At 39.5% G+C, this 19745-nt stretch overlaps 1 protein-coding gene across 5 annotated transcripts in view; it reads right to left on the bottom strand.

The window, feature by feature from the left end:
* ipo8 (importin 8) overlaps positions 1 to 19745 on the bottom strand; it is a 53038-nt gene that overhangs the window by 5458 nt on the left and 27835 nt on the right. Inside the window, exons 14-25 of one of the 5 annotated variants that reach the window (XM_030440016.1) lie at positions 19499 to 19525; positions 19136 to 19301; positions 18508 to 18668; positions 17781 to 17906; positions 17561 to 17636; positions 9096 to 9221; positions 8753 to 8850; positions 8532 to 8627; positions 8122 to 8342; positions 4815 to 5020; positions 909 to 1130; positions 441 to 570 (exon numbers count right to left, since the gene is read on the bottom strand). In XM_030440016.1, the coding sequence (XP_030295876.1) occupies positions 441 to 570; positions 909 to 1130; positions 4815 to 5020; positions 8122 to 8342; positions 8532 to 8627; positions 8753 to 8850; positions 9096 to 9221; positions 17561 to 17636; positions 17781 to 17906; positions 18508 to 18668; positions 19136 to 19301; positions 19499 to 19525 (1655 nt within the window). Of the gene's footprint in view, positions 1 to 440; positions 571 to 908; positions 1131 to 4814; positions 5021 to 8121; positions 8343 to 8531; positions 8628 to 8752; positions 8851 to 9095; positions 9222 to 17560; positions 17637 to 17780; positions 17907 to 18507; positions 18669 to 19135; positions 19302 to 19498; positions 19526 to 19745 lie in introns of those variants that run through there. The other 4 variants (XM_030440017.1, XM_030440018.1, XM_030440019.1 and 1 more) reach the window with 4 other exon arrangements.

Raw genomic sequence — 19745 nt, 5'->3', positions numbered from 1 at the left:
TATATCTAAGATATATATATATACACATATACACATATATATATACACATATACACATATATATATATATATATATATATATATACATACTATTCCTGGTCAAAATCAAGGGTTTAAGATTCAAAAAAGTGTCATAGGTTGTTCAGAAAAACCCCTCGAACTTGACAGATTTTTTTTGGCAGTTAAAGTTTGGCTTTTATTCTGAAGAATTTGACGGAATGATTTCCAATGGTCCTAATGCTATGTTCCACAAAGTGTCAGAAAGTTATACTCCGAGTATATAAGTTAACTGTTACAGAACAACCCCTCAGGCCAATGTTCCAATTAATAATCATCTCTAAAGGAAAGGACTGAATTTTTTCTTTGACGCAGTATCCCCCATCTGTCTCATTCTTCTTCTCTCCTGTCTGTATTCTACACTGGTGTGTGTCGTCTCTCACCACTGTCCCTTGGCAGCCGTGCTCCTCCGCTGCTGTGAGATGCTGTAGATCTCCTGCAGCTGTTTCTTCTGGTCATCGCTGAGCGGAGCTGTCAAACACTGGTACCAGGCTGTATCAGTGTTCTGGACCCCTAACATGCACACATAAGGCCAAAGTGAAATGTTACAGTGTAGAATTTTCATACAGATACAGTAGCGATGGAAAGATAAGAAGATTAAGTGGTTAGTTCAATTGACAGCAAATGAATGGAAAAGTAAATTTTCCGGTTGCAGATTCTCAAATATAAGGAATTACTGCTTTCCTTTGGTTGACATGACTGTAAACTGAAAGTGCTAGGCTTGGCTAGAGAAAGGTATTCATAACATTAGGAGATACATATACCGGTAGTTTGTGGAAACAGAGACGTGAGCAGCTCAGATACAAACAAGGCAGCATGTAAAGACAGCACAGAGAAGAAAGGTGACTCACGGAGGAGGGCGGAGGTGAAGAAGCGATACTCGTCCTCTCCATTGTCGTAGTCCAGAGGCGTGCTGTACTCTTCCAAAGGCGTTCCCTCAAAGCCGTCGTCATCCCAGTAATCATCTTCATCTTCATCATCATCCTCGCCACCCTGGCCTGGCTGCATGCTGGACTGCTGCTGCATGGCATTACGGTTCTCATTCACCTCATCTTCATCACTGGGAATCTCCTCTGCCCAAACACAAAATAATATAGTCCTCAGGATCAAAGCCCTTATAACGTGCTATTCTCTCTGGCTATTCTGAACTTTTTACACAAAGAGAAATAATTTCTTGCTGCAAAAGCACTCAGAATCACATTAAGATATTTATATCTCTACAGATTCAAGTGTTTTAAGAGCAGAAAGGTACTAATAAATTAGACCTTGGTATATCTGTTTCTGTGCTAGTTAATTTTCCAACTGCAAGCTCAACTTTAAGTCCTCACTTAGAAACTAAATGCTAGTGGGTGCTGGTGGATTTTTTGAGTGAAATGTAAATGTGTACAATCAGGATTTAGTCCCTGGATGTCAATTACCACTGCAGTAGTCACTGGTATTTATCGCCCCGGCTCGGCTGTTATGTAAATGTTACACCCAAGTGAAAACGCTAACTTAATTATGCTATGACGTATGTTGGACTTAAGGACGCTGGCCTGCATATAACTTTTCGTTCAGTCAGCTCTGTTTGAGAGAGAGACTGAAGTTAAAGATATTTAAAAGTAATGTTTGTGGCTTCCATGTGGTCTGAGTCTGTTAGCTGTCTGATCAGTACTGCATATGTGCAACTCAACAGAGAGCAAAAAGAAGCAAAATGTCTGAAGATATCTTCAGTTATCAACTCCAGAAAAAAAGACATCATTTCAGAATATTATTGATTAAGAAATATCAAAATAAGCTGAACTTCTTCCTGGTCTTGTCTGATGTGGGTTATGATCTGTTGCTTCCTACTGTTCTCTGTTTTACCATTGCATAGGTGATGACAAACTTCTGGCAATGGGAAAAGAGTCACACCTATTTCTTGCAGGTTTCCAGTGAGTAACAATACACAGTTAAACAGCAGTACAAACTATGATCTAAATATAATCATCGAGTTGAAACAACATTTCAGAAATGTGTGTTTGACTTGGTATGGTGTAGATGTGTTGTCGGGGGTCTCCACCTCAACTTCACCCTCTATCTCACCATAAAGACATTACATTTCATCTCCAAGCTTCTACAATGTCTTACAACACTGCAAACAAAATTACGAGACCAGGGAAAGGAAAGAAGCTTGACAGTGGCTCTGGAGAAGAAGATCAACTACAACAACCGCAGGCCTCCAGAGCCATACTTAGTGTTAAGTCACCAAATGGCACTTTAATGACTGATCCTGAAAACAAACTAAAAATGTTGCAGATCTTTATGTAGAGCTGCACCTAACATTTTTTTTTTAATCAGTTTATCTATTGATTACCTTTTTGATCAATCAAATAACCTATTGATTATTTTTTGGACTAATCTAATTATTATTTTTTCATTACTCAATTCATATAACAACAGATTTACCAAAAATAACATTTTAAAACTTTATATTTCAATATTTTATTAAATCATCCTCAATCATCAACAAACTAATATTACAAATTATGCACTATTATTCCCCATGAAAAAATAGCCCAGTCTTAACTGGTAATCTGTGTAATCCTCATATATATATTACATCTGGCTGGGAACAAAAAGTAAACAGGACTTTTACATGTTGTGTTGGCCAGTCACATATGATGATTATCAGCAGGACATGTTATTTAGCATGGATAAAAACTACAGAGTTAAGTTTCACTTCTACTTCGGTTCAGTCTCGTCCCCCAGTGCTATATAACATGCTATCCCCACAAACACAGCAATGATCTGCCTCATCCTGGTTGTTTATGGTTTATTTTTAATCCGTTGATGAGGACAGATGCAGCACCAGCTGCGACCCTTAAAGTGATTTCGTCATATTGCCAATATCATTGTTGCCCATGGAAAATATAATTCTTGGAAAAGTTTTGGCCAACAGACTAAGAGTACATTTGTTCAATTATTCATCTAGATCAAACTGGCTTTATACTAGGTAGACATATGTACTTAAATCTGCGTTACCTGTTTTATATTTTTTATAAAAGGAGGCTGTTGTTTTTCTTCGGTAGATCTATTTAATGAAGTCTGACCCATTTGCAACCGATGTAACGCTTTTAGGTTATACAGTAAACTGTACACATACTGGAAAAATACATTTCATTGTTTTTCAGAAGCCTTTTGGAAGCAATGGGAACCAACACTCACATTGCTATTCATGGAGATACTAGTTCCTAGTCTCAGGCAAAGAAGTATGAAAAACAATGTTTTGTTTGGAATGGTGTTTGCAAAAAGTTAATTCTGCGTGAGTGGAAAATGGAAGCTGTTCCCACGTATGATATGTGGATTTTATGGTGATGACAGAGGAGATGTATTTGATAAGATCTGGGACCCAGTACTGACATTTCTTCAGGGCAAAGACTGATGTCTGTGTCTATTCTGAAGCACCTTGCTGTACATACTGCTCTTTATATACTTCTGTCTCCTTGCCTACTGCCTTGGCATGAAAAGTATGCCCTGGTATGTAGGTGTTGTAGCATCAGGGGGCGATAATGGAAGATGGATGGAAAAAGGTTCAACAAATGTTGTATAAAGAACCAGAAAGTCCATGTAGGATGGAGTTCAGGGTTCGGTGATTGGTTCAGTCACATTACTGGTAACCAGGACACTGAGGTCGTAAACAAGCAAATTATTCAGTCTGATTATCCACCTTGCTTTATTTGGGGGTAAAACTGCAAATAAGCTCAATGTGCAGAAATGTGGATGCGCAACATTTTAGGACAAAGCTGAAGCAGCTGCAGCGAATGGATAGTTTGGGTAATTTCATCATTAGCCTCAACTTTTACTTACAAATAAGTACGACTAACTTCTTGAGATGTTTCCAACCTGTCTGATTGTGTTCCTTTCCCTTATTGGACTCTGTTGTAGTGCAGTGTTTCTTCCCATTTGGGCCTATAAAAATGTAATGCTTTTTTTCACAAATATTCTCTATATTCTCTCTTATGATCATAATATCCTCGATTTAAAAAATCATCCATCATAAAAAACACAAGAATCTTTACAAAGGAAGGGTTTATTGCAAGATTATTTAATTTAACTGCATTCGTTTAGATGTACTTACCTGATAAACTAGCAAACCTAGTCTAGTCTACTGATTACAAGAAAACAAAGCTTGGTATTGTAGGATCTATGGTAACTTAGCAAATGTGTGAGCTCTTTATTAATCTATACTCCCAATGTGATAAATCATCTGACAACATTGACCACACTAACACTTGGAGATTGTTCTGTTACTTGACATTTCCTCTGTGACATTGTTATTTTATATCCTTCCCTCATGACTGAAAGCATATTTGAAATACGAATACGTTCAACTTTCACTGGAAGAAAATGTAAGCTGCTCTATTAGTGACTACACCATTCTTAACTATTTAATATGGTGAGATCAATGCATTTTAAATACCAGGCTGCAGGAGAAAGCCTTAGACGTCACCGCAGCACTAAGTTAATTTATCAGTCTGCCCCACGAGCAGTCGACAAGGTTTGGGAATCTAATGCCTTTACGCTTGACTGAAGCAGAGTACAGCCAGTGCGGGTTGAGAAAATAAATGTGGTGCAGTTAATTTGAGCTAGGGCTTAGTGAGGGCAAGTGGTGGAGGATCCAATGTTTGCAAAAATGAAGGATCACATATCATTATCATCATTAAGTCAATTTCCTTTTTCCCTTTTCTTTCTACACTCTGTCCTCATCCTGCTGTGCTCTTCAGATCTTCACTCACCGTTCTGGTCTTCATCCTGTACCCCCGCACGAGCCAGCAGGTCTGGTTTGTTGACAAGGCGGGAGGCGTAGAGGTGTTTGAGGCCAAGGAACAGAAGCAGTATGGAAGGGACAATCTGGGTGGCAACACCCTCCAGCACTGCTGGCCGGCTTGGCAGCTCTATCAGCACACTTAGGCCGATGATACACATCTTACGGTCATGGAGCCTGCGGAGTAGATCAGAGGATTTCATGTTTGAGTGTCAGAGCACGAGTGAAGATCTGGTAGGCTTTGCTTAGCTCTTAAGAGTGGAATGGGGAAACAGTTAGCCTGGTTCTGTCCAACATTCACAACAAATACACCACCCATTAGTTACAGTTTTTCTCAGTCGCTTTGGTGCTTTTCTCAGATCAGAATGAAAATTCTCATAACTATTAGTTCAACCTCCACAACATTTAGTCATTTGTGCACATCATAGTAGCAATTTCTCCTTCCTCTGAACAAATTGCAAATGCTTTTGGACATGTATCAGTTACTTTCTTACAATTCTCTGCTGTTTTATAACATTATCATTTGCTTATGTCATGTCAGTCAAAATGAACTATACTAATGGATGCTGAATAGTCGCTCCCAATAAAACTAATAGTTTTCATTTCATTGCTTGAGTCATAACATACAAAATTGTTGAACTAGTTATCAAATTCTGTCAAGCAAATTTTATACTGTTCTTTATAATTTTTTCATGGAAATGTCTCCTAAATTGAACAATTGCTCTCAGGTGAACACTCACGAGGAGGTATGTGAAGTACTAGTTGTAACCAATGACAAGCCACTTGTTCACAGTCATTCATATCAGGGATGAATCCCATGAACCCTCACTTGGGAAGCATATATGAACCGAGCAGGACATAGTGTGTACCATTTCTACAATTCTGTGACACAGAAAGGAAAGGTCAGTATCGTGGAAGAGGGGTGAGGATGCGGGGAGGAAGGGGAAGGGGACAAAACAGGGGAAGAGGGAGAAGAGGCCAAATACATAGGCAGATTCCTAATGAAATTAGGGCTTCAGTTGTGGACCATGTTGTCAATCACGGCCTCACAATGCCTGAGGCTGGTCGGAGGGTGCAACCAAATGTTGGAAGAACCACTGTGATTTCAATCATTCAAACATTTCGTAGGGAGAACAGGTATGTATAGTATTGGACAGTAATCCAACATTTCATTATATGTCATGTTTACTATACATTACTGTAATTTTACTCTGCACCACATAGGATTGAAAGACAACCTCGCAGAGGTGGAAGAGGGCTGTCTGGATGTGCCAGAATGATTTACCTATGTTCAGTTACAATATGTACTGTTATATTGTTCACATTTGTGCACAGCTCTACCAAAAGGGTGCTTCTTATGCTTGTTCTAAATAAGTGACTGTAGTGTATTTTTCTTTTGCACAGTGCTGTAGAATTGCAAAGAGCATATACAGTAAAAATGTGAAACGTACGTATTCAGTGTCTTGTACTCACTTACTCCCCTAACTACAGCAATGTGTAACTTTACTGTAGTTTTCAAATGGCTGTACAAGTAGTGTATAGTGCTGTCTTGAGCATTTTCAGGTAGTGTCACCGAGTTCTGACCTTTTCTTTGCATTGGAAAACTGAGAGAATAAACTGTCATAATGAAAACATTACAAAGCCATTTGACTGTCTTGTTCATAAACGATGGTGTCAAGACTTCTCATTTTGATGACACTGGCAGTTTCATTGACATGAATACTTGCTTTTGAAGAATGGACTATCCATTTTGAGCAAGTGATGTGCTTTAACAGGTTATCCACTAGGTTTTGCAGTTTGCACTAATTGTTTTGAGAAATGCACTAACTGCTGTGCAAATGTTAATAGTGATGTGAGAAAAGCACCAAAGCGACTGAGGAAAAACTGTAACATGCTATACCTAATTTGTTTAAAAAAGGGCGGGGCCATAAAACGATCTGTGTAATATTCATTATTAAATCTTCCACAATAACGCTGATACATTTATGACATTTATTTTCGATACGGTTATTCGAGTCGTTTTTTGTCTACCGAGAAAACACTACACCAACAGCCAATCTCACAGCAGGGAAATAAATGCATGTGGTTGATACATATTTCCGGCCCCTCCAACTCAGCAGATCTGGTAACACAACCCAACAGCTTTCGTTGTCTCAGAAGGTAACATCCCAAAGAGACCTCCGAAAGCATGAGTTTGCGCTGTCATGCTAGCATCAGCCTCCTCTCAAGGGGCTAACAGCACAGCCTTACTGCTTCTACTAGTCAAACTTTAATTCAACAATCAACAATTGTGCTGCTTTTTACATCTGCCAGTACCCCATACAAAGACATAACCAGTACAATTACATACAAAATCGATTTAGTACGATTAGTATTTAAATACGCCTGTTCAATTGCTTGTTAACACAAATAGCTAATCAGATGTGGTCAAGAAAACTTGCTGAAGTTCAAACTGAGCATCCCCATGGGTAAGAAAGGGGATTCAAGTGACTTTGAACGTGGCATGGGTGTTGGTGCCAGACGGGCTGGTCTGAGTATTTCAGAAACTGCTGATCTACTGGGATTTTCAGGCACAACCATCTCTTTACAGAGAATGGTCTGAAAAACAGAAAATATCCAGTGAGCGGCAGTTGTGTGGACGAAATGCCTTGTTGATGTCAGAGGTCAGAGGAGAATGGGCAGACTGGTTGGAGATGATAGAAAGGCAACCATGACTAAAATAACCACTTGTTACAACCAATGTTTGCAGAATACCATCTCTGAATGCTCAACACGTCGAACCTAGAAGCAGATGGGCTACAGCAGCAGAAGACAACACCGGGTGCCACTTCTGTCAGCTAAGAGCAGAAAACTGAGGCTACAGTACACAGGCTCACCAAAATTGGACAACATAAGATTGGAAAAAACATTGCCTGGTCTGCCACGAAGAATTAAGGCAGTTCTGAAGGCAAAAGTGGGACCAAACCGGTACTAGCAAGGTATACCTAATAAAGTGGCCAGTGATTGTGTGCCAACTACCCAAAACAACTTTGTAGCTGTACAAAAGGCTACATTTTTTTAAGCCCTTGTACCTCATTGTTTTGGATTTACAGCACACTTGTACGATTCAGTCTCACCACTCTCATGAAGCTTATTACCAGGCCAAACAACCAAAGTGAACTACAACCTGTAGTCGTCTACTCTGCAGGTCCTCTCAGCTTCATGAAGCCTCTCTTAGCATCTTGTTTTGGGTTTCTGACAGCAGAAATCAGTCTCCCGTAATTGAAGCCCTCCCTCACCCAAGAAAGAACTCAGTGTCGTTCATCCACTGGTTGATGAAGTGGGCAGTGATGGGCTGTGGGTTGTGTTGGAAGTGCATGTTGTCCAGAGTGTGGATGAGCAGGGCTGGGTTGTAGTACAGAGCAGCGATGGCCACCTGCAGGCACATGGTCCTTAGCTCGCTGGACTTCACCCCACGCATCAACCGCTCCAGAACTGCCTCCACAAACAGAGGGATACACTGCAGGTAGGAAACACATAGACATCAGGCTGCTGTTACTCCTACAGTTGAAACTCGGAGTCGGACCACTGTGAAAACTTTAACTCTGCAAAAGTGACACAGACCTCCAGCTTCATGTAACACTGCCCATAGCCAGTCTAGTGATTTGAGCAAGAATCAAGTTCTGTACTATTTGAGGAAGTTTCTGACCTGGTCAATGCCTCGGCCTCTGCACTGCAGGATGATGACCTCCAACAGTTTGGCAGCGTGACACTCTGCGTCCTCACCTGCGTCTATTGTCAGCACCTACAGTGGGTCAATGGTCAAATTAGTTTAACAGTCAATACACAGCAACAGCACCACTGTAAAAACAGGATCTTGGTCCATTGTATCTTACTGTGAGCAGAATTTGAAGACATTTATGGGCTGACCTTTTTGCACATGCTGTAGATGACCTCTAAATGCTTAGGGTTGGACAGGAGCATGTCTGTATCCACCGTAACATAGTTGTGCAAGAGAGGCATCATATCTGTAAAATAAAGACGCAAATGAACATTAACAATAATTTTTGGAGAATGAAATTTTAGCCAGATCAGCCAGAATTTGACAGCAGCTCACCACTGCATCAGACTTTTGACACTTTTAGTATGATAAGTTTACTTTTCCAGAAACCAACAAAAAGTCTGCTGGACTGGAAGCCATAATAAGCAAGAGCATGTGCATGTGCATGTGCATGTGCATGTGCATGTGCATGTGCATTCACGCATGACACACCTGTGAAGTAATCGAAGCAGTCGTGCTGAAAGACCTCGTACAGGACGCCCAGAAGCTGCCACATCTGGGGGGAGATGGTCTGACAGGTGAGGCCGAACGCCAGCGATAGGATCTCCTCGTAGAACTCTGCAGAGGAAAGGAAAGGACTACTGATGACTAACATGCACGCACACACTTTCACAACACACCCTGTATTACCTCACCTAGAGGGGGAAATGTGAAATGACAGGTGTTTCTACTGTAGATGTGGTACATGTAGGCAGCAGTATGACATTGTGATATAGGCGGTAAAATGGGAAATATAGAGAATAACACAGTGTACGTTGTGAGGTGTACAATGAAGTAGCTACCCGAGCAGACATAAATTTACAAAAACAGTATTTAAATAAAAAAACATAAAAAATGTTCAAGCATATTCAAAAAGTATATTTTTTTATGCTTTTAAAATAAGAAACATTACATGTTACCAGAGCAGGGTTAACTGTGTCAAGAGAAACACACAGGACATCTATTTCAGAGATGAGATGATATAGTATTTCGAACAGAAGACAAGAAGCGCGGAAAGTTCTGTAAAAATGATTATGATGAGTCCATGTCTGGAGCAGCAAGCCAAGGTGGGGTGGTGTTAGAGGCTGTGTTATTGAAAGAAAAATGCTAAGGAAAATGAAATGTTCACTTGCAAGACTTGCTTCAGGGAAAATGTGTTTCCCGAATAATAAGTAAAACAGGCCATCGGCACACAGTAACAATGACATTTTGAGTGAAACATTTTTCATCTAGATGGAGTGATGCGATTACAACTACAGAACCAAGTCCTCAAAGATCTATGACACTGGACAGACTGTGTCAAGAGAAGTGCAGAGAAACATGACAAATGGATTGCACCCCTGGCTGTTTCCATTCAATATTTGCCAAAATCTTCCAATATCACAGACTTTATCCATAGCCAAGGCCGAAATGTCGGTTTAACTATAGCAGCAAACGCTACATGTTAAATGGAATCAAACTAAGTAAATAACACAAACAACGTTTTATAACTCTGCCTTTAACTGTCTTTTTTAATGTTATGTTGTTGTTGTTGTTGTTGTTGTTGTTGTTGTTATTATTATTATTATTATTATTATTATTATTATTATTATTATTATTACTGTTGTTATCATTATTTAATTAATCAATTAATTATTTTTTTAATTATGTATATTACTATTATTATCGTTATTATTATTATTTATTATTATTATTATTTTTCTTTTTTTTTCCTCATTTTTATTTTTTTTCTTACTGACCTAATCATTTGTTTTCCTCCGAGAAGACTGTTGGTTATGAGAGGGAGGGAAGGTATTTTATAACTGTTGTTGTGTTCATTGTGTATTGTTTACTGGAAAAAGAACAAAACTCAATAAATAAAGTTAAACAGGAACTTGATATACATAAATCATCTGACTTAATGCTGCTTTACTTAGCAAAGTGTTCAGTAGCTCTACATTCCAGCAGTAATTATAGAGCATTTGGTCAGTAACATGTCTCTTCTTCCAATGCTTACACTAAAAGAGAAAAAGATATTTTCTGATATCCCTGTGCACTTTATCCAATTAGGACAGAGAGCCTCATAAACAGACGGCCCTGTCTCTTGTCAACAGGCAGAGAGAAGGACCCTCCTGTGATGGTGGAAGGGGAGTGGGGAAAGCTATCAATTCCAGTGCCTGCTTTTACCCAGTGATAGCTTACACTACTATATATGCCAAGTGAAGAAAAATGATATAATGGTGAAACATGAAAACATCACTTTCTTCTTACAAAGAATGGAAGAAACTGAGACTCTTAATTATTGAGTTTTTGAAAAGGAAGAAGAACGACTGGACTAAAAAGGTGAGACCTCTGTTCTGCTGTATCGATTTGGATAATCTGTCTAAAAAGTGTCTATAATGAGTCCAACAGTGTTATAGGAAGACGTGATGTCAGGAAGCTGGTGTGGTCTGTAAACACCTAAAGTGCCAACCCTCCTATCTGCCGAGGGAATTTACAGCCATTCTGTTTTCCCTGTCTTTATTCCTCCTACTCCCAACAACAACGACAGAAATGAGGCACTCACCAAAATGTATCATGCCATCAGTGAACAACAGACGGCCCATTCAGATGAATTTCTGATTCTGGCTGGGAATTTCAACAATGCAGACCTTAAGGCTGTGCTTCCAAAAATACACCAACAAGGGGAAACAACACACCGGACCTGGTTTACACAACCCTCAAAGCGTACACGGTTTCTCTAACCACATCAGCCAGTGCGTTTACATGTTAGGAAAAGTCAGACTATTGTGTTGTTCGACTGAAACCCAACTTTTAAAATCCATGTTAGCCCGACTGAAATCAAACTAAAATAGAATTTCTTAAAGCTGGACAAAAACGGGCGCACAGGTGGTCGAGTGGTTAGAGCGCATGCCACATACACAGCCGACCCTGGTTCGATTCCGGCCGGAGGTCCTTTGCTGCATGTCACATCCCCCTCTCTCTCCCATATTTCCTATCTGTCTACTGCTTAATAAAGGCATCCATGCCAGAAAAAAATCTTTAAAAAAAAAAAAAAGCTGGACAAAAACACCCAGTTAATGTTGTTGGAAGTTGATTTAATCTTTCGTATATATGGCTCTGTTGGACCTGAACTGGCCTCGGCATTATGCGCATATTATTGCCGATATTATCGGCCGATTTTTGCGTTTTTTTACGTGTATCGACATCGGCCGATGCGGGCTGCTGCGTTTGCCGATCTGGCATAATTTACAGACAGGCGTCCACAGGCAGCTCCGTGTTGCTGGAGACGCTGCAAGAAATGGCAGAGCAGAAAACCAATCCAGTGTGGCAGCATTTCACAGAGCACTGTTCTACCTCACCTGTTTTTAATATTTGTTAAATATTGTTTACTTATTCTACCTCACCTTTTTTAATTTCAGTAAATCTTCCTTTTTTTTTTAATTGAGACTCGTAACATTTGTTATCATCATTGTGTAATTTTTATGATGTAAATTGAGGGGGCAAAAGTAGTATTGTCTCCAAATATCGGCTCAAGAAAATCGCCAGTCCGTATCCGTAATTATCGGTATCGGCATCGACCCTAAAAAGTCCATATCGGTCGATCCCTAATCAATACAATATATATTATGTGGTGTACAGCAACAAAAAGTCATACATGTATTCATCATTCACTGTACAGCCCATTTGCTGCTTCTTAACTTGTTTGGTATGAGATGTCATAGGTCAATGAAGGTCCAGTAGCAACTAGCTGGGACATGTTTAAGCAGGTGGCCACATACAGCCAAGAAAATCAACATAAATCACCACGCAGGCTAATCAGAAGCCATGGCTGACAGGGGAGGTCCACAGGCTCCTGAGGGCCCAAAACACTGCCTTCAGAACCGGTGATGCAGACAGTTTGAGATCAGCCATGGTGAACCTGGCTTATCTCTATTTAAGGGACATAAGAGACACAAGGAGCCTTTGGCTATCCATCTGCCATTTGAAGTAGAGAATACAGTATGCGATAAAGATGGCAGATATGTGTTTGTGGCAGGGAAGATAGATGGTGAATATATTACATTATTAAACATATACAACCCTCCGGAAGAAGGGACAAGTTTAATTGAGAAGATTATCGATTTAATTACAGTGCAAAGTAAAGGGATAATTGTGTTAGGGGGAGACTTTAACTTACTCATGAATGAAAAGATGGATTCACAAAGTAGCAGAAAACATAAGGCCCAAAAAGATGCTCAATTGATGAGAAAGTTTTCTAAGAACATGGGATTATTTGATGTATGGCGAACTTTAAATCCAATCTCAAAGGGATTATACATATTATTCCCCAGTTACAGGAAATTACTCAAGGCTTGATTATTTTTTTATGTTCTCTAAAGATTTACCAATAGTTAAAAATATTAAAATTGGACATGTATATCTCTCAGATCATGCACCCTTACAGATGACAGTAAAGAGTAGCATGAAGAAAAGTGCAGGTATCCGGAGGTTTAATAACTCTCTTATTTTAGAAAAGGAATTTAAAATAAAGATAATAATGGATTGGATTTGTATGGCGCTTTTCAAGTCACCCAAATCGCCTAACAGGGTTCCAGGTTCCATTCATTCACACTCATACTGGTGGTGGTAAACTACGATAGTAGCCACAGCTGCCCTGGGGCAGACTGACGGAAGCATGGCTGCCATTCAGCGCCTACGGGCCCTCCGACCACCACCTCAAACATACAGCAGTCATACACATTCACACGAGGCAAGGTGGGTGAAGGACACAACGACCAAGAAGCAGTTGGCCGGGTGGGGATCGAACCGCCGAACCTAGGCCGACCCGCTCTACCACCTGAGCCACGGTCGCCCCAGATAAGAAGTGTATTACAAGAATATATAAGTCACAATGACACAGAGAATGTAAATCCATTAGTACTTTGGGAAGGGGCCAAAGCTGTTTTACGGCCTTATTGAAAAACCTTATTGAGATAGCACAGAAAAAGAATCTACATGTGGCAATAGTTACCTTAGACGCTGAAAAGGCCTTTGATAAGGTCTTATGGCCTTATCTATTCAAAACCCTAAACAAGTTTGGTATACACGATAAGTTTATAAGATGGTTGAAAGCTATGTACAAAGAGCCAAACGCCAGAGTCAAGGTTAATGGGGTAATATCTGACTCTTTCAATATTTTTAAAGGTACTAGACAGGGAGATCCCTTATCCCCATTGATATTTGCATTATATATAGAACCACTGGCAGAACGTATTAGGTTAGAGCAGAAAATAAATGGCATTGACATAGCAGGAGTCAATCATAAACTGTCAATGTATGCAGATGATATAATAATCTACTTGTCTGATCCTGAACAGTCAATTGAAGCGTTGATGAATGTAATTGGGGAATTTGGAACCATTTCGGGCTATGCATTAAATGTTAATAAATCAGAAGTAATGATCATGGGGGGTACAATAAGTGATGAACTAAAACATAAATATAGATTTCATTGGGATGTGGAAAGGATAAAATAACAATGAATTTGGACAACTTGTTCGTAAAGAATTTTGATGAATTAATAAGCCAAATCAAACAGGACCTAAACAGATGGTCCATAATAATAATATCCATGAATATATTACCAAGATTTTTGTTTCTTTTTAAAGCACTACCCATATATATTGTCTCTAACATTTTAAAACTGTGGGATTCTATTATAAGGAAGTTTATATGGAATGGCAGGAAACCAAGAATTAAAATGAATTATCTTAAATTGTCAAAAGAAATGGGTGGCTTAGACCTTGCAAACCTGCGAGCTTATTATCAAGCAGCACAAGTAAGAAATGTTAAAATTTGGATGGGAGAATGTTCACAAACAAAATGGAGAGAGATGGAAATAAACAGTGGAGATATACCATTAACTGTTCTCCCTTTTTCCAAATACCAAAAAAATAAATACATTGAGAATGTAGACAATATATGGGTAGTTGCTACACTTAAGGTTTGGAGGGAAGTCTGCCACAATTTAAAATTAAATGAAGATGTCATTTTTTTTGTCATTTTTTTGAAAGAAATGGGCTGTGATCCAGACTTCTCTCCTAATAGAATGGACCAAACGTTTTACATATGGGCATCCAAAGGTTTATGTAAATTTGGACAAATGTTTGGGGATAAAGAAATGAAATCATTTGAACAGCTATCGTTGCAATATGGTTTACCCAAGTCTCATTTATTTCGATTCTTCCAAGTGAGAAGTTATCTTTTTGATGTTGTAAAAAAGAAATCTACTCAAGAAATATACCCCTTCATAAAATGCATGCTTAAGATGTATGACTGTGGTACTGAAACAAAACTCTTAACTAAATTAGTTAAAATAATACAAGCAAATTATCATGATAAACAAATGGATCTTAATGTAAAAAACAAATGGGAAAATGAAATTCCCTGCAATATCTCTCCAGTAGATTGGGAACAAATGTGTAAAAACATACATGAAACAACTAATTCAAACTGCTGGAAAGAATTTGCATGGAAGATTATAAATCGATATTTTAGGACACCCCAAATCCAAAGTAAATATAAAAGCAATGTAACCTCAAGCTGTTGGAGGAAATGTGGGGAGCAAATAGCCCACCACAGTCATGTATTCTGGTCATGTAAAGTTTTAGGTGGTTTTTGGGAAGACTCTGTTAGAGAATTGTCAAATATTTTTGGCATCTCTGTGAATAAAAATCCATTAGTTTTATTACTTAGAAAACTTCCAGAAAAGATTAAGAAGAATGATATATATTTGTTTTTAATAATAAGAATAGCATTAATTACACAAATTACAAGAAATTGGTTAAAAGATGACAACTTAAGTAATCCCAAATGGAAGGATCTTGTAAATGAGATATACGTAATGGAAATGAGAATTTGAAATCAAGTTCATATTTTTTTTAAAAGATGGGAAAAATGGGTAAGATATTTAACTAATAATACCTCTAATGATTTGTAAAATATGTCTCTCATAGATATTATATATATTTTGTCTCACCTGTCTTGTATACTTGTAATGAACTACATATTGCCTTTGTTTCTGAATACAGGCATATGCAATTGTAAGTAAGTACTCATGTGTTTGTTATGGTACCTAGTGCAGATATTTCTGAAAATGTATCCTCTGACTGAAACCTTATGTAATTATCTAATTAGTATTATTATTATTATTTATTTATTTTTTTCTTTACTACAATGTCTGATTATTTTGTAATGTGTTTTTCGTTGTCTGTCTGTTAACTGAAAGAAAAAGATGATACAAAATAAAAAAAGAATTCCCCATTCTTCATACCTAGGTGCAAAATTCAGATTTGAGCTACTATTGGTCAGGGTGACAGACCCCCCGCTGATCAGGTAGTCAAAACCCAGAGCATTCATTGTTCTCGCTCTCTCACTCAAAGCCCTCTACTCCTACAACTTTGGATCTTCAAGGGCTCCTCTCCACCTCCCCTTGCGGCGCTGCCTGCCTTCAAGATCCCTTCTTCTGGGCCCAACAAGCCGTGGAGAGCTGCATGCTGCATTGGCAGCAGGCCCAAAGAACTTCTCCTCACTGCAGCGACACGAGGTCCTGCTAATCTGAGGATCTGAGGAATACCAAGCAGGTTAGCACCGAGCTGCTATCCTTACACAGTAAAGGAGCGACCAGTTTCCTCCTCTGCCGACTTTCATCAAACCTTGCACAGCTTTGGAGCCCCAACTTTCTCCTGCAACCACCAGCACCTTCTCTTCAAAGACTGGTATCGTTGAACTGGGCTTAGATAGCAAACCAGAGCACAGCTAAGCACAGGACTTTAAACTCTGGTTGATGTAATGTGTTCAATTGATGTACTTAATTGGTAGTTTGCTTTCCTAGACGGCTAATTCGACATTAGTCGAATTATGTTTCACACAGACTCAGCGTCTCTGCATGCAACTAACCATCTTCTATAACCTGGCACCACGTCTCACACACACACACACACACACACACACACACACACACACACACACACACACACACACACACACACACACACACACACACTCCTTGAGGCTAGGGCATATCACACTCACATGTGATATCATTGAACGCCACTGTTTCTTTGTTCTGCCAGGCGCACACAAACAAACAAACAAAAACACACACACACATACACACACACACACACACACACACACACACACACACACACACACACACACTTGTATATAGTACATGTTAGTTAGATTGTGTGTTTCCATCTTTGTGTTAAATAAAAGACCTTGAACCTCCTTGCTGTCTATCTAATATTTTACAAGAGTGAATGTTGCCAACCTCTACACTATCAAGGACTCCAAAATCCTTCAACCATTACTAGCTGTTATGGTAAATTTGGTTGTAGTCATTAAGTTAATTATTAACCAGAGTTATAAACAGTTCAGTACATTTTTATGAGACTGATTGAGTAAAATTGCAATATTTTCCCTTCTTCAAGGGTGGTGATCTAATGCAAATTGGATCATATTATTTATCATAATTAATAATTATCCCAAATATTCATTAATTATTACTGGTATCCAAATTTAACCTAAATCCACCTTTTATTGTTGTTAAACACTGCTTAACTGGGCCTTTTGTAATGCAAGGCCCAACATCATGATGGCAGCGAGCAGCAACTCAAAACTGCAGTTTTTGAAAATGTCACTGCAGGAAAAACCTTTGGATGACATTACAGAATCAAAGCTACCCTCTACATACGTCTGTGGTATGAATTGGATTAGTTAGACAGTGTTCTTGCTCTCTGAGGAAAGGAAACAAGCATAATCGGATGTCCTCACACTGTGGGAGTAAGCAAGATAATTCCACATTTTTAGGATTAAGTGTGGCAAGCGTATGTCTGTGTGTGTTTGTGTAAAAGTGTTTATGTAAAAACAATGGAATGCCCGCGCACACACACCTGCCATACCTATGATGGGCTTCTGCAAGACCAGGCCGATCACCTGTAAACAGATCTCCTCCAGCTGCTGAGTGATCTAAGAGGGAGAATGAGAACACGATGAATGCATGTTCACAAGGATTTTCTCTGACTGCTGTGTCTGTGTGTGTGTGTGTGTGTGTGTGTGTGTGTGTGTGTGTGTGTGTGTGTGTGTGTGTGAGTGAGAGAGAGAGTCAGAGACCTCCTTGTGGTCTTCCATGACAGTGAGGATGGTGTCGATGGTGCTGAGAATGCCTAAGGCCATGACGGTCTTGTCTTCATTCTCCTCGTACTCCTCACTCTGAAGGACCCTGGTAAAGATCTCCGCCTGCACACGTATACAGGCTTTAGGTTAACATTATATATTTTACAGTTACAGACAAAGAGATACAAACACAGACCTTGGTGTAATTAAACTATTTTAAGGTCCCAGATAGTAGAAAGTGAGATTTACACTCTTTTTTCGAGCAGAACAAGGTGTTCGATAAATACTGTAATATATCAAAGCATTAGATTTATAAAGAAATGCACATAAATGAGCTGTCATGACTTCTGTAAAGCTGTGATGTCTCTATACAGTCACTTCCTCAGTCACGCCCCCCAGCACAAATATGGTTGTTCATGCGGAAACATAATGGTCAGTGCCTGCTTAGGCCTGAGAAGCTGACAAATCAGAACACACTGGTCTTTTTGGGCGCAGAGCCTTAAAGCGACAGGCATTAAAATGAAGCATTCAGACAGAGGGTGAACAGAGGTGCTGCAGCTATGGGCAGTGTGATATAAATAATGTGTTTTCAGAAGTTTAAAGCATGTCAGCATTATCAAGTCAACACCCAAAATAAATGTATAAACCTGAAAATAAGCATAACATGAGGGACCTTTAAGGCTTTGTCACACATGAATTGGTAAGATATGTGTTGTGTCAATACCAGGTTCTGGGTCATGTCCACAGCAATGGCGGCCACCTCCTGGTTGTACTCGCAGATCATCTTTTGAATGACGTTGGTCAGGTCATCGTTCTCCGTCTCTTTCACCACATGCAGCAGCTCCTGCATGATCGGACGGATGTACGGCCTGATGTACAGCTTGGCTACACACAACACACACACACACACACACACACATACATACACACATACACACAGAGTAGGTGTGTGTGTATAAGTCCTACTTTAAACTTTAAAAGACTGAATAGTAACATCCACATCTCTTCACAGACCTACTAAGTGCTGTTGGCAACTGGACATGTTTCAGTTTCTTGAAAGAGAAGGAACTGAAGTGCATCAGAGGAAAACTAAAAACCTATTGCTTCCCAAAGTGGACCTTTGTCAAAACATCTCAAAGATCCAGAGCCCACAGAGAGGTGAGGACAGGAAAATGGGATCCATTGCAGGAACATCTGAGAAATCCCATGCACTTAGTTAGAACTGAAGACGACGCTTGGATGAGAGGTGAAACCTTTTCAAGAAACTGAAACACGTCCTGCTGCCTACAGTACAGCACTTAGAATTACCATGACCTGAATGACTTAGAGCCTTCATCAACATCTTCACAGACCTTGTTCCTGGTTGCTGACCAGCGTCTGCAGAGCGATAGCGGCTTCTACCTTGACAGGCATCTCTTTGTCCTCGATTAAGTCCTGTTTGACCAACTCAACAGCGTTCCTCAGCACCAGCTCATCATGGAAACGCAGTGGGCTGAAACAGTGGAGCACCCAGCACGACTGCAAAAACACAACAGAAGCAGATACATGTAGAAGCAGCAATCAATACAACACCCAGATGTGACTCATCTCACTCCATCCACTGTGATTTTTCGTCTCTGAAACCACCGCTGCTGCTTTCAGTGCTGCCCCACCAGGCGTGTCAGGGTTGATTACAATACATTTGTAATGATGAAGAGATTAAAACACAGACTCACATTAACTGAATGGACCACCCAACAGGACTGTAGGGAGGAGAGCCAGTGGAAAAGTTAAAGCTGTAAGAAACAGTCCTTTCATTCCAAAAAGGACTACAACTATGTCAGAAAGAAAATAGAGGATGCAAAGCAAACAAAATTCTGCATGAGTCCAAATGTTTGGCTTCCTGTAGAAAAATGCTCCCCAAGGATGCTAAAATTTCAATGTATGCAGATGACTCGACAATATATATAGCAAAACCCACAA

The sequence above is a fragment of the Sparus aurata genome, chromosome 14, assembly GCF_900880675.1.
Source record: "Sparus aurata chromosome 14, fSpaAur1.1, whole genome shotgun sequence".
Classification (NCBI taxonomy): Eukaryota; Metazoa; Chordata; class Actinopteri; order Spariformes; family Sparidae; genus Sparus; species Sparus aurata.
This window is presented reverse-complemented; position numbering and strand designations above follow the sequence as displayed.